We start from the raw sequence: 16,508 nt of genomic DNA, 5'->3' as shown, positions 1-16,508 counted from the left end.
TTTGAATAGCCCGCTATTTCGGTAGATGTTACTTTTGAAACTGTCATTTTTTGACATTTGACAAGTAGAAACTACGCCATTAATAAAAATGGAACGATACACGCTTCAACAACGCATTGAAATTATTAAAATTCACTTTAGTGAATCAAATGCAAATCGTTTAGGATTATATTCTAGGATTATATGAAATATTTTTACATAAAATCAGAAGGTTTTATTTAAAAATATTTCATATAATCCTTGTCCAGCCATTCCGAATAATTACCATCATCTTGAGTGATGAGGCCCATTTCCACCTCGGTGGCTTCGTCAACAAGCAAAATTGTCGCATCTGGGGCTCGGAAAACCCAAGAGTTATTGTTAAAAAGCCTCTCTATCGTCAACGTGTGAATGCTTGGTGCGGTTTATGGTCCGGCGGAGTCGTTTTAGACCTTACTTTTTCGAAAATGAGGCTGGAGCAACAGTTACGATGAATGGATTGCGCTATCGAGAGATGATTAATGATTTTTTATGGCTGGAATTGAATGGTATTGATCTGAACAACGTTTACTTCCAACAAGACGGCGCTACGTGCCACACAAGCAACGAAACCATTGATCTTTTACGATTGAATATCAAAATAACACCTCTTATTGGAAAACCCTGTATTTTACCCCCTCCCAATTTAAATTTGATGATGTGTAAAATGATTTATTACCGGTTAAACCGATTTACTGATAAAATAATTGTGACAATAGATTTCATATTCTGTGGGGTATTTGAAGTCTGTTTTCCCCACATTAATGTTATCTTAATTGTTTAATAATGATGTGGCTGCTATTAATTTATTTAAATGTGTAATATTGTTTAGGTTTTGTGAAACTTCCAAAACTTTCCAAAAAATTCCAAAACTCGTTTTAATATCTTACATGAATATACATTAAATAATATTGAATTAATACCAGTGTCACAAATTCGTGACTTGGGTGTAATATTCGATGAAAACTTGTCATTCATTGCACACATCAACTATATTACTAATAAGGCTTTAAAGATGCTTGGCTTCCTTTGCAGAACTTTAACTGATTTTAAGTCCATATATTGTATGAGAACCCTCCATATTTAATTAGTCAGAAGTAAATTGGAGTATAATTCACCTATTTGGTCCCCTTTATATAAAGTTCACTCAAATAATATAGAAAGAGTGCACAGTAAATTTTAAGCTCAGAATTCCTATTGATTACATTAATTATGTCAGTTTGATGAATCAATTGCATCTAATAACACTGTCTGACAGGAGAATTATTTCAGACCTGTTTGTGTTATACAGAGTCATTAACAACTTATTTGATAGTCCTGCCATCGTTGCCACTATTAAATTCCATGTGCCGACTAGGAATAGAAGACAAAATATAACATTCTTCTGCAATACATACACGACCAACTATCACTCTCTGACCAATAGGATGCATGATCTGGGCAACAAGTATGGGGGTGCTATTGATTTATTTATTGACTCCATTTATAGAATTAAGCATAATCTATACTAACTTTGTCGAATCCTACAAATTAGAGTAGCGTTGGTAAATTAGTTTTAATGTTTTGTCTTATATGTAGTGTTGTAATTTCTTTTTTTTTTACTTTATATTACTCTTACGTTTTACTAATATTGCTTCATATTTAGTTTTTTTAAAATTTTATTTAGTTTTCTTTTTTTATTATTTCTTAATATTTTTTCATTATACTTGTTATCACAATTTTACAATTGTGTATTTTGTACCTACTTTACAATGGATTACATCTATTTACTGTCAGTATCTCCTGTATAATACAGATATTCTCCTATGTACACTGCATCATTTATCACTTTTATGTAAAAGCCTTTTTAGGCGTATATATATATATATATATATATATATATATATATATCCCGCTACATTTGTTGCGTCCGACCCCTAAAAACTCCATAGCATTGCAGCGTCCACCGACTTACAGCGTCCGATATACGGACGCTGCAATGTTTTGACCTCAAAATTGGCCAGAACGATGCTTACCCCATGTAGAATCGTATGGTAAAAATTTTTGTGGAAGCAAAAAATGTCTCAGAATGTCTGGAAACGAATATTGAACGTTTGACATTTTGCCGACAGGTTCGCTACACGATGTATATATCGAGCAGTGTATGTTTTTATTCATTTCTACGATCTTGCCGCGTCCACGAAGTAATATAATTTTCGATACATAACGACGATCATGCTGCGTCTACGCATTACATCGTTAGTATTGCGTCCTCAAGACCGATTACGAGTAGATATTATTTTATATACATAACGACGGTCGTGCTGCGTCCACGCATTACGTCGATAGTACTGCGTCCCCGTAGCCGCTCATGAGAATATACTATTTTTAACTCATAATGACAATCATGATGCTTCCATGCATCACGTCGATAGTATTGCGTCCCAGTGAACGATCACGAGTAGATATTATTTTGAATATACAACGACGGTCATGCTTCATCCACGCATTACTTTGATAGTATTGCGTCCCTCTGGCCGATCACGTTGAAATATTATTATGAATACATAACGACGGTCTTGCTGCGTCTACGCATTACGTCGATAGTACTGCGTCCTCGTGGCCATTCGGAGTACATTGTTAAATATTATTTGAGCGTTTGGTTGATTAAATCATCAGATTTGGCAACATTTGGTTAATTTACAACGATGCCGCTTGATACTCAGAACTAAGAATCGTCTTGCGTGGTTTTTAATGCATAACGACGATTTTGCTGCGTCCACGCATTACTTCGATAGTACTGCGTCCCCATGGCCATTCACGAGTACATTTTTATAAATTATTTGAGCGTTTGGTTGAGTAAATCATCAGATTTGGCAACGTTGGGTTAATTTACAACGATGCCGCTTGACACTAAGAACTAAGAAGCATCCTGCGTAGTTTTTAATGCATAACGACGATCGTGATGCGTTTACGCATTACGTTGGTAGTATTGCGTCTGTTGTTGTTTTTTTTTAAAGAAAAAGCGTTTTTTTTGGGAGCGAAACCCGGTCGGCACAAAGTATAAAAAATAAAAGTGGTGTTTACAAAGTTATTGTTTTATTTTAAATTAAATATTGTTGTCAATTAAACAAACAATTTATAAGTTCCCGAATATTATCTGAATATAAAATAAATCTTATAGAATAAAATAAAAACCTCAAGATATGAATTGAAATCTAGCAAGAATATCGTAACACAAATTGTGAGGATTATTATTAATATATTCATAGAATTATAACTATATATTTTATCACACCTTCATCAATGCAATGAAAACTTTAACATGAAATCAACAAAAAATCAAAATATAGAAGAATACGTATGTGAAACATACAGCGAATGCACTAAAATCTAGAACAATATAATAAATCTACTAACAATCTTGCACTTAAACATAAGGAGTATAATTTGAAACATGGACGAACTTCTGGTATACCTATGTATTTAACATTATGTCCACAACCAGATTTTCTAATACTATCCGAGGCACACTCGCATGCAATACATAAAAATATACCAAGTATTCCAAACTACAAACAATATGTCACAAATTATCACAAAAATAAAAGTAGTGGAATTGTAGTCTATGCTAAAGAAAAATTTACTGATATCAATGTTAACGAAATACCAATATGTAACGCAAACTTTTTGTCAATTAATGAATCTAAATAATTAGCCAATTAATATAATCGCATGTATCGAATACATAGCTCGTTATACCCTTATAATCCAGAAGGTACCCAAGCAATTCCTTCAGAAACTTGATCAGGGTGCTTAGGCTGTGAACATCTTGGAATAATTATCGATAATAACATCAAATGGAAAAGTCAAATAAACTCCACAGTAGACAGAATGAGAAAACTCATCTTTATGTTTTTTAGACTTAGAAATACTGTATCATTAAAAATACTTAAAGGTATTTATTTTGCACTTGCACATTCTACACTACTACAATATGAAATCGTGGTTTGCGGGGGGGGGGTGCGTATAAATCATACCTACGTCCACTTGTGACAATTCAAAAAATATTAATAAAAACCATATTTAAAAAAGCCATATAACTATCCAACAATAAATGTTTTCCAAGGTTTCCCGGTTCCCCTTCTCACAAAAATTTATGACAAAAATACTCGTACATTAAGAACTTCAATTACATAAAGATTTATTTGATAAAAATAATATTCCATAATTAATTTTAAGCTAAATAATTATTTATATTGGAGGACTAACCGTACCACTAGTGAACTACAACAGCAAAACATCATTATTTATTTAACGGTATAAAATTATTCAATAAATTACTCCTGGATATATCTGAGGAAAATTATGACAGTTACAAAAAAAACAATTTAAAATTCTCTAATACCACCTAATAAATTTTCTTATTGTTTTAAATTATTTATTTATTTATTTTATTTCAGGGAAATCAACAGTTTACAATGTGGTTCATTTATACACGTGTAATTTACCTAACTGAGAAACCAATTGCAAATTTCCGCAATATTCTATTCTATTATGTATGTAAAAATTTAAAAACTATACTTACAAGAACTAAAAAATATTAAATTTATCGAAGAAAGCAAACACTTAGTGGCATTATACAAAATGAAACAAATACTTTGTTTTAAACCACTTTATTTTTATTTATATTTCGTCGACCGGTTTGGATTGAACCCAAATATTGTATAAAATAAATATAAAGTGGTTTAAAACATAGTATTGTTTCATTTTGTAAAAAATATAACGTTATTCAAGAGGGAGATTATTATAACATGAGATTATTTTAACTGGAGATTATTATAACAGGAGATTATTAAAACAGAAGATTATTATAACGTAATACTACATAATATATGTCATTACATAATATAATAACATTTTATGCAGTTTGGTACACGTTTAATACATTTTTAATATAGTTTTTATATTTATTTTGGTTACAATGAAGATAGAATCAGAGAGAATGTTATTATACATATGTTGAACATATTCTTCTAAGACAAGCATTTTTATTTTACTAGATTACATGAGCGTGTGTGCCGTGTAGGTACTTTCAAATCAATTCTGCTTAATAAACTCCACATATTATGTTTCTGCTTATCATTCCTTGGTATTATTTATAACTAACCTGTTTTTATTACTTTTATTGTATTTTCTTGTAAGGCTATTAATAGTTTTTGTAATAATATTTGCAATATAAATATGTAAAAATATATTGTTGTCCTCTCCTAAGCACAAGCATCTTACTTATAAGAAAAGTGATTTAAATATTATTTAATATTATGTTGTAAATATTGTAACACTAAAGATGTTAAGAAATAAAAATAAAAAAAATATTTTTATATGGAACTTAATGGTATTAATAAGTTTAACTCATTAATTAAAATATTGAGGTTGAACTAATTAAGTTAAATATAAAAACAGATATTATTATATTGAATACGTAACGACAGAAGTTCTGCGTCGATGGTATTGTATCCTCGTGACCAATCACGAGTAGATATTATTTTGTATACATAACGACGGCCGTGCTGCGTCCACGCATTTCGTCGATAGTATTGCGTCCCCATGGCCGTTGGCGAATTTGTACATTTTTATGTATTGTTTGAGTCCTTGGTGAAGCAAAACCCCAGATTTGGCAACATTCAGTTCATTTACAACGTTGCCACTTAGCACTCAGAACTAAAAAGCGCCTTGCGCGGGTGGACATTTTTGTAAGATGGTTTACAGTGGACGGTAAATTGATATCCCGACCTAAAAATGTCCGACCGCCCTCTGCAATGGAGCGAACTGGCGCGTTATGAAATGATACATTTTTACTAAGGATATCGTTGTAAAAAAAATTGTCGCACGCCTGCGCCCAGTAGGTACGTTTGTATACAAGGTGCAACAAGATATTCATTAAAACTTCTCACTATCAATAGACAGTTTGTTGTCAGGTCTGGTGTGTTTCTGGATGTCAAAAAAATAAAACATAAATATATATACATATATTTTTTATATACCGCACAAGAGTCTCAACCGCTCCCGTCTGGAACAGCGAGACTGTGGCATCCCCAATCTGAGTACTAGGGTGAAGGTATTGGGGAGGGGAAGAAGATGAGGAAGAGAAATGTAGAAAAGTACCTGGCTATTTATATCTGGTCACCAAACACGGCAAAAGCTTGGAAATAACGTTTCCATTCGGAATGCTGGTCACACACCAGGGCGATACTGAGAGTATATTTCACTCTGGAACGTGCTGCAAACACACTTTATATTATGTTTAATGTATTAATTGTGAAATAACACAAACAAATAAAAATTTATTTGCGCACGCCGGGTTTGACTGTTAGATTACGGGCTTCGGATTGCGAGTCGAGAGTCTTATCTCTCAACCACAGATGCTGTAATTAATTAATTAATTCACTATGAACGTGAAAACTTCACTAGAAAAGTAAGAAATATTTTGTGTTGTTTATTTATTTGTTAATTTATTTATTACACCTAATAGACGTTTACATTCTAGTTTAATAGTTGAGTATCGCAGTTATTATAAATCCTTCAAAATTAAAACAATAGAGAAAACAAAATAGAATGAAAAAAAAAATGTTACAACAAAAGCGTATAATAAAATAAGATATATTGGTAAAAATGATAAGAAGTCTCACATAAGTAGATATTCAAAATAAAGAAAAGATTGCAAAAATTATAGATGTCTATTTGTCTCGATATATAAAAGAATTAAAATAAACAATATTTATATTGATTATTTTTAAGGTGAAATATATCTCCCATATCAGAATAAGTCATGTAATCCTAAGGGGTTTAATAATATAAGGGGCATAACAACGGCCTAAATTTACCTTTTGAAACTCTCAAAACAAATCCAAGAGTCTTAAGGGCCGTATATACGGAAGACGTAAAAATTAAATCGACCTTCAAAACGCCATGTAACAAACAAATAATATACACTCGGACGCAAGAATATATTATTCAGTATGGACGTGAAACCTTTATTAGAATAGTCAGCAATATACGGCAGACGTAACAATTAAATTAGAGTGAACGGACGTGAAACCTATATTAAAAGGAACCTTCAATATACAAAAAATATACACCCGGACGTGAGTATGTACGTGACGCTAGAAATGTATGAGAGTGTAATAAACATCAAAACCTGCATTATTATGAATATTAAAAAAATATGATATTAGCGATTATCGTGAGTAAAACATAGTGCAATATTCACAAAAACAATCTAAAAAAAAGAACTAGTAGTGCTGGACGCCCAAAGACGGATTTACGCACGGACGCAATAAATGTTGTGGGACCTATATATATATATATATATATATATATATATATATATATATATATATACATAAACATACTTAGAAGCGGGAAATAAATAATTTTCCTTACTTTATTAATTAATGTTATATTAGGGTCATTGGTGCTTTAATTGATTTCTAATTGTTCAAGTAAATTTTATCTAAGGCCCTTTCTTTCTATATATAAGGGTTTAAGTTCATTGTTATTAAGGGGGACGTGATTATTCACTAAGATGTTCTGCGAATTTAGAAAAAGTGCTTTTATTATTACAACATCTTTTTTATGTTCTTTGAATTAAGTTGAGAAAGCCCTTCCCGTCTGTCCGATATAAGTAGCGTTGCAGTTGGCGTGGTCGCATTTTAATTCATATATACCACTATTATTCAGTTTGGGATTTCTACTTTTAGAGTTTTTAAGGTTTGTTCCTATGTTATTATAGGTTTTGAAAGCTATATTTAGACTGCATTTTTTTATTTCTTTTGATATTTTTATGGATATTGGACCAATAAATTCGAGACATGCAAGTACAATTTAACATGAGAAAGAAATATACATACATACATGAATTAAAAATAAAAGCAACAAAAATTTAAAGTATGGTAAAAAATAATAATATTAAAGTTACGAAAAAAAAATACATACAAGATATAAAATTAAAGCAACAAAAATTTAAAGTACCGTGATCAGAGAATCACAACATTATTGTTACAGTATTGGTACGGTATTGGTTTCGCATAGTACGAAACCGCTGTATCGGGGAATTAGCTAGTTGTAGGAATTCGGAACTGTCTGATTTGGATTTTAATATTTCATATAAGTTAATTTGTGATGATGAATTTTTTTTAAAACTAAATAATACTACAGATTATGATGGTTTATAATATTTCGATGAATCATATATTTAATTTCTAAGATTTAGGGAAAGATATGTTTGGTAAATTTGCCCATGTAGTTTGATAAATTTAACATTTGACGGCCGGCGTGGTCTAGTGGTATACGCTTTTGACTACAGATCCGAAGGTCGCGGGTTCGAACCCGGCGTGCGCAAATAAATTTTATTTGATTAATTTGTGTTATTTCACAATTAATTAATTTAAAATAATATATAGTATATTTGCGTCACGTTCCAGAGTGGAAGATACTCTCAGTATCGCCCTGGTGTAAGACCACCATTCAGAATTGAAACGTTGCTTGAAATGGCTTTAGCCGTGTTTGGTGACCAGATCTGAATAGCCAGGTACTTCCCCACCTTCCTCTTCCCCATCTCCCTCCCCTCCCCAATACCCTCAGCCTCACAACATACCCCAATTGGGGATGCCATAGTCTCACTGGCTCCAGACGGGAGCAGTTGGGACTCTTGTGTGGTATTACTGTAAAAAAAAAAAAAAAAAAAAAAAAAAAAAAAAAAAAAAAAAAAAAAAAAAAAAAACAAAGAACTTCTTTAGTAAGAACTTGTATCATGGATAAATGATTTGATTATTTCATGTTTATATTGTATCATTGACATATTCCATACATCAATGTGCGAATACATATTTCCCAAGTTTTGAATTCTGTGTAGTGGTACGAGTATATGGAACTGTGCCCTGGTCGTAGTATTACCGTATTACCACAATCAAAGGGTACCACTGACCTTGTGTTTCTGGCTGGCATATTCATATTTATGAGCGCCAATAATTCAGGGCTGTCAATTGTATTATGCAAAATTTTAAATAGAAATACTAGATCAAAAACTGTTCTTCTGTCACTCAAATTTAATAGATTAGATAACCGTAGTAGATAAGTGTAGTTTATTTATTCTTTCGGTATTTTTAGTTTGTAATTTAAAAAGCTTAGGAATATGTTTGTACTCTTTCTATTGTTTGAGAATGCACCTTATAGTCGGGAAACCATACAGTTGAATTATATTCAACCTGACTCCTCACTAGTGATGTGGAAAGAAGTTTTAATTTTTGAATGTTGGTAAAATCTTTAGCCACTCTTAGTACAAAACCTAACATTTTTAAACCCTTTGAAATATTAGGTGGAAGATTAAAATTTTTTAATTTTATTGACAAGTTCTATTGAGTTTTTGACACTGTAACGTGGTGAAACAATTGTATATTTATTGAAGATGAAGTTAAGTTTTTTAGCTAAGTTTGTTGTAGGAGCATTTATAAAAGATACAACGGGCCTAATGGGAATATTTTCTTTGTGAATTTTAGGTTGGCCATACAGAGCATGGGCTCTTGGGTTCATAACCCTGACGCTTTTCTTGGACCATTCAGTGGGAAATATGGCGTTACAACTGTTTATAAGGATGTTAACGTTATTGACGATTTTACTGGTGGGATCTTTCGTTAAGATTTTAAAATATTCTGGCAACAAGAAGTCTTGTACTTTATTGATGTAATCTATCCTATCAAGTATTAGGATTGAGTTACTTTTGTCAGCTTTTCGTATGGTTAGGTCATTATTTTTAATTTCTTTTAATGTTTGGGTTTAGATATGATATTATTTTTAGTGTTTATTAAAAGAGACTTCAAAATACCCCACAGAATATGAAATCTATTGTCATAATTATTTTATCAGTAAATCGGTTTAACCGGTTATAAATCATTTTAGACATCATAAAATTTAAATGGGATGGGGTAAAATAGAATCATATAAATAAGTTGTCTAAACGTGGTTATAACTGGAAGAAAGGTTTTAGGTGGTACGCCTGCTTTTTGAATGTGTAAGAGCGAGATGACAGATCGACGTATAAAAGATGATGGATGCATCTGCTCGCTCTCTTGTCCCAACCGACAGATAAGAAGATAGTAGTAGACAATCCGTTTTAAAGTGTTAATAAACATTCTATCCGCACACGCGTATAATTATTGAGATCCTCACAGTACCACCAAGTCTGTATATAACAATAACAATGTTTAAAAATGGCCTTGAAAGCCGAAACAGCTGAAACAATAATAAAAATCAAAAAATACTTGCAGAACTTAAAAAAAAAAAAAAACAATCAAATTTAACATTATCATTAAATTTGATTTATATTAAATTAAATATATTTTTTTAAATAAATGCATTTTGGATGAGGCGCGCCTCTGCGTATCCAATAATAATTTTTGTACATATCAGCAGAAAGTAGAAATTTATTTTGTTTTCCTACGTGCCAATAAAAAAAATCAGCTGAAACGTCTGGAGCATATTGAATGCATTTTAAATTTTCTCTTTGATTTGATTGATGGCGCTGCAATCGTTGAAAAGATTTTTTAAGCATGTCAATTTTATACTTTTTCATTCTTGAAAACCCTGGCTGAAAACAGTTCTTTGTAGAGTTTTGGTTAATTTACGTTGCATTTCCTAAATGGTACCAAATTTGAAGAACCGATTTGCTTAACACGAAATTAAAAAAATCAAGATAAAACTGAACTCTTGAATATCGTTGTCAACCGCTTCCCGCTGAAAAAGTTGTGCATTATTATCATAAATCAACCCCTGCAGGATTGTAGGTACTTGTAACTAGTTCGACTGTATACGTATAACAAAAAAATTAATTTGATGCCAATGGGCTAACCAAACAACGTTCAGAAATTAGTGGTACTTTCCGAAAAGAAATTTCTACATCATGTTTAAGGGCCCGTATGCTAGTTGCCCTTTATGCTCGCTAAGTGAGATATTTTCGTACGTCAAACTGCTCTCTGGTAAGAGCTCTGGCAAGATGAGCCTGGTAATACTATTACTAAAAAAGAAATAATTTATTACCGGGTCAGATAATTTAATGTTTTACTTTTTTAAATAATTTACTTTATAACTACCATAGACATATGAATATTGGTAGACCTGCCCTAAGTGATTAAAAGCGTATTATCCCCACTCCCCATACCGGTTCCATTGGAGCCGGCTGTGCTTGCATATGGCCACAAGTGAAATTTGAAAACGTGACGTCATCATTCTTGTGCGAACTATGGTCGAGGCATCATCGGTTCATTTTACGAATTAACACGGCAAAATGTTGACTTGTACTATGAAAACTTGTAAAAATAGATGTGAAAAAGAGAATAAACCCAATTGTCGTATTACATTCCATATATAAGCATTATTTTACTTTATTTTAAGCATATTCACATCGTATAATATGAATCAGTTGTTACTATCACATCGAGAAACGTCTGGACGCGAAACACAAAGCTGGTTGGTTGCTGGGAAGTAAATTATGAACATTTATAAAAGTGTCTTAACTAAATACTTAAACGAAATATTCAACTCTGAAAATAGAACCGAATTTTTTTGCCGAATTTGGACTTCGCAAATTTGTTCATAACGTGGCGAGTAATTTGCGCTCCCATGTAAAAATGTCTATTCATTCAAAAGCAGGTTTTACTTTTAAGAAGTAAATGGTGATATTATAATGCGAGATGCCTATTTACTGTCAGATTGATTTATTGACGAATCACAGTCAGCCTTACTCCCTTCGTTCTTCAACAGTTGATTTTACCCCTCGCCATTATCTTCTCGTCTATTAATTCCTATGTCTGTGATAACTACCTACTAACCATCACGCCGCAAGGGTAGGCAGAGAGTACGGACCGCCAAACTTGGTACTTGGCACACACTCTTTGCCTCATTCACATTCATACATCGTCTCGTACATACTCTTCTATTATTCTGACTCTTGACATGGCACGACTCAAATATCTGATTCACTTGGTCGTGCCATGTCTTCCTCGGGCGTCCCCGACTTCTGCTACCATTCACATTTGCATCACTTACACATGTGAACATACACGCATTTTCCTGAAATCGGGATGATATTACAGTGTATATCTCTAAATAATATAAAACAATGTCACTATCTACGTCTGTCTGTTTGTGCGCTTAGTTCTTCTAAACTATGTAACGGAGTTTGATAGGGTTTTCACTATCATTTAGAGAATTTCTTCCAGAAGGTTTATATATTTATAATACATGGATATTATATTTATTGAAAGTAGAGAAAAGTTTGGTAACGCCGGGTACACATCAGCTAGTACAAAATAAATGTCAGTCCTACCCGATCAGCATTTGGTGAGGTTAGGTAGAGTTATTCGCTCCAGTTCCTGGGTAGGAAAGGTCAATCCTCAATTGTTGTTTTAAACAGGTTGATTATTTTAAGTCTCATTTAACGTTTTGCCGCTCTGCGACTTTACATTTTTACAGCACTTGGCTGAAATGGTACCAGATCCTGGGTGACTATTGGGCTAATGGAAGAAGTAAAAAGAAGATGATAATAATTAAAAACAAATTGTTTGATAATGAATATAAATGTTTATTCAGTTTACATTATGAATATTTTTAAATCTTAGCATGCAAATTATTAGAATTATAATGATAGATTAACCCACATATTTTACCCGCTTCATTTTGCGCCGCAGAAATACTTGTGCGGATGAGATCAGGATTAAACATTGAAGATAATTTTAATATAAACATAAACTATCAAAAAGAAAAAAAAGGTAATACTAAATAAACTAGGGTGTGATTTCTGTGAATCACTTCATTTAAAAAAAGCATGCAAAATAAATTGAAAAAAGTATGTGAGTGATGATAGGTGTGTTTTGTCAAAACATGAATGGGAATAGAAACTGTTTTTAAAACATAAGGATCTGGTAAAAAAACATTTTTCAAATGACTATTGAAGTGTGATTAACTGTCAATTCCCAATTGGGCCAATTGAAGTAAATACAAAACAAGCTATATAAAAATACACAAACATGATTGTTAAATAGAAAAAAATGGTTATTAAAAAAGACAATGTTAAATTTCTGGTTAAAAAGAATAAAATAAAACATTAATAAAATAAAACTAAGCAAAAAGAAAAAATAAAAGAAAACACAAATAATAGTATAAAATCTATTTTTCATTAAGAATGTGAAAGAATGATTGTAATCAAAATTAGGTCAACTGTGTCAATTGGGTTGGTCATATAATGTTAAAAATAAGACTGATATTAGTTACAGGGCAAATATAATATTGCAAGAACAATTTCACAAGAGTATTTACACAGAAATGTTGACAAATAATATCAAATAAACAATTTAGGCATTTTAGCGTCATGGATTCATAAAAAGGTAAATGTGGATTAGGAGGAAATCCACACAGGGAGTCGCGAGTCACTCATCATTCTTTCACATTATTATTACAAATAGTATAATATTTACTCAGATAGTCTCATTAATAATTGGTCCCCTTACACTTGGTGTCACCGAGTCCATTAATACATTTAGAAAGGGCTGAATCTTTGGAAAAGACTTCAACGGAGAGCAAATAATCATAAATTAGAGACGTCTTCATTTAGAATGTATTCACCACAATCAGATTATTTCCCAACTGGGAATCTAATTAATTAATTAATTATGTAATTGATGAACGGCAAGAGAAACATTAAAATGATGTATGCATGCAATCATTTTCAGAACAAATTTGACTGGGGCATAAATTATAGACATGCTGATACTAATTTAATGATGAATGAAAAATGAGACGTCATGTAGGTTTAAAATGAGAGGACAGTTTTAAAATAAAAATCATATAAATCTCAAAATTATTAGATACAATAAATTCAATGTGAAAATTTCACTATTTCCTAAAAACATAATATAAGAGCATCAATAAAGTATATTTTCACCGGCTCATTACATATTTTAACAAATACTTTTTTTTGTGTTTTTCATTTTTTGGTTTTTTTTTTCATCATGAGTGATCTCAAATAATTAGAAACAAGACTTTTATGAAACAACATTCTCTTGTAAATATTGTTAAAAGATTAGGGAATCAGTCACTTGGTTCAATCAGGTTTTCACGAGACTAGTTACGATCTTGCGGTTATTCAATATACAAAAATTCTACAATTATTAATAGCGATATTAAATATTGTAGAATCATCTCGGTCAAGAAATAAATTTCTGAATTTAATCAACTATCGAATTATTAATTTCTATAGAAATCAAATCTTTAATGAGTAAAATATAATTCGAGTCAGTAGTTAGATATTATGTACTGTAAATGTACACGGGCAAAGAGCTACGAGTACACAGCCCAAGGCTGAGAGTTCAATATTTTCATTGCTCATATTTTAATAAATTGATGAATGTCGACATTTTTTTTTACTGATTGTGAATTTTATCGAATGAAATCTGCAAGCTTATAATTACTTTATTCTGTACCTAATCTGAATGGGATGTCTAAGTTAATAATCCAAACAAAGTGAGAGTTTTTAATTTGTTTGTATTAATAACGAAGTAATCATCTTAACCAAATACGATTATAATTATTATCTGATTTTAAAATTGACAGAACATTTTCATTTCCCTCCAACTAATTTGATATCTTGTACATTTTGCGTGATGATAATAATAACGAGATTCTTAATTTTCTAAAGACAGTTTTGATATTACAAATCAACGTTATGTGGTTATAAATGTAATAAATTAATCTTTGTATAAAAAACCATCACTTATGCCTTAAAAATATCTTTCTTTCAAATCCATTGGCCAAGTTAATAAAGGTCAGATCAACTGGTTCCTTTTAACTTTGCAACGGATTTGAAAACAATAATGAGAGAATTAACAGAAACATAAACAAATTGATACTTTCTAAGGTGTAAGTGATGATGTGGTTTTAATAGCTAAATGATAGAAAAAAAAAAAAACAATTTTACATTACTTAAAAGTGACAAGTTCTGACCATTTCACACTTTTAATACAACATGTAAACATCAGCTTTAATTTTAACTAACATATTTGTACTTTCATAATCTTAAACATAAATTTGTAGAAACTTTTGTACTAAAATATAATAACGCTAATGGTTTTACTTTCTCCAGCGCGGTAAAAGTATTCACACAAAGAGTTTGTGAGTCTTCTTCTTAAATCCTCATGGCCTTGCGCTCGGCCCCAGGGGCTGCTGAGCCACTGAACACGCTCATGTTCTTGTTGATGTCTGAAAACAAAAAATACATTTTTGCATTTGGTACATTTGAGGAGGTCAATAGCAAGTAGCGAGACGCTGTACGGAATTCATTAAACTCCACTAATACGCTGATACATAGAATTCATCGGGTGACTGCCTAAAACCTGGATATTTGGAGTTTGGTATCGTCAGCAATAGTAGTGGGAAGGGGGATTGTTACTATAAGCACATGTAATGCAATTGATTAAGCACATGTAATGCAATTGATTTAAGTAATTGACAGATGATAAATCAATACAATCTGAGTAATCGATCACCCTCCCCTTGGCTGACGCGGAAGTCAGGTAGCTACTTAAGTCAGTCTTCAGCAAACAGTTCGACTCCTATTGAAATAGTCTACAGTATAATCTCATTAATTCGAAATCCACGGGACAACAATTATCAATTTTCGAATTATCGAATTCCCATGTAATTTGAAATTTTAAAAAAAGAAAAAAATTGATGAAAATTGAGTTCCTTAGCCACCCCTTAAAATTTAGGTACGTTCTTTGGAGTAAATTTGTAATAATACGACTTATTCCCGTGGAAATCGAATTTTCGCAGCCGATTACCGCTGCGGTCAGCCAGCCTTTCAAGTTCAGGCTTACAAATAAATATGTATATTCATATACATCAACAAATGCTGATTTTGAATAGATAAGTTATATTATACACAAGCTGTATCCCACCAAGTGTTGATGTGGCTCAGTCTCTCTGTGCAGATAGAGAAACAATATCTCGTGTTGGCGCTGATTTAAAAAAAAACTTGATTTTACCTGTCACAGGTTATGTCTATATAATATAGGTATATACCTAGTGAGGCAGGTTGTGAGAATCCTCAACATTATCTAATTGTTATGTATTCTATTACAAGTTTATGGTTGCAAATTTATTAAATAAAGATTTAATTATTTTTATGAAAACACACCCGTATTTGAATCAAAGCAATCGGTTACGAACTTTTGGAGATTTAAGATTTTGAACAAACGAACATTAACATTTTTATTTATATATATTATTATACATGGAATTTATAAATAGTCATTTAAAAACAAATAAAACAGACAATCCCATAAAAAAACACCTTTTGGTTGGTACTACTGAATATTACGAATGCTGTTTTATCACAACCAGTCAATGTTAGTAATATGTGGATATTAGTCCATAGATATAAATGTTGGTTGCCAATT

The 16,508-nt window shown here is 31.6% G+C and overlaps 1 protein-coding gene across 1 annotated transcript in view; it reads right to left on the bottom strand.

The window, feature by feature from the left end:
- Positions 1-14,038: 14,038 nt before the first annotated feature.
- Positions 14,039-16,508, bottom strand: part of BicC (protein bicaudal C) — a 31,095-nt gene continuing 28,625 nt past the window's right edge. The window contains exon 19 of the mRNA XM_089636164.1: positions 14,039-15,309. Coding sequence (XP_089492290.1) covers positions 15,236-15,309 — 74 coding nt within the window. The 3' untranslated portion in view covers positions 14,039-15,235. The remainder of the gene's footprint in view (positions 15,310-16,508) is intronic.

The sequence above is a fragment of the Hesperophylax consimilis genome, chromosome 1 (genome assembly GCF_061612785.1).
Source record: "Hesperophylax consimilis isolate HC1 chromosome 1, BYU_Hcon_1.0, whole genome shotgun sequence".
NCBI classification, from domain to species: Eukaryota; Metazoa; Arthropoda; class Insecta; order Trichoptera; family Limnephilidae; genus Hesperophylax; species Hesperophylax consimilis.
Note: the sequence above shows the minus strand (reverse complement) of the source record. Positions and strands in the feature narration are given on the sequence as shown.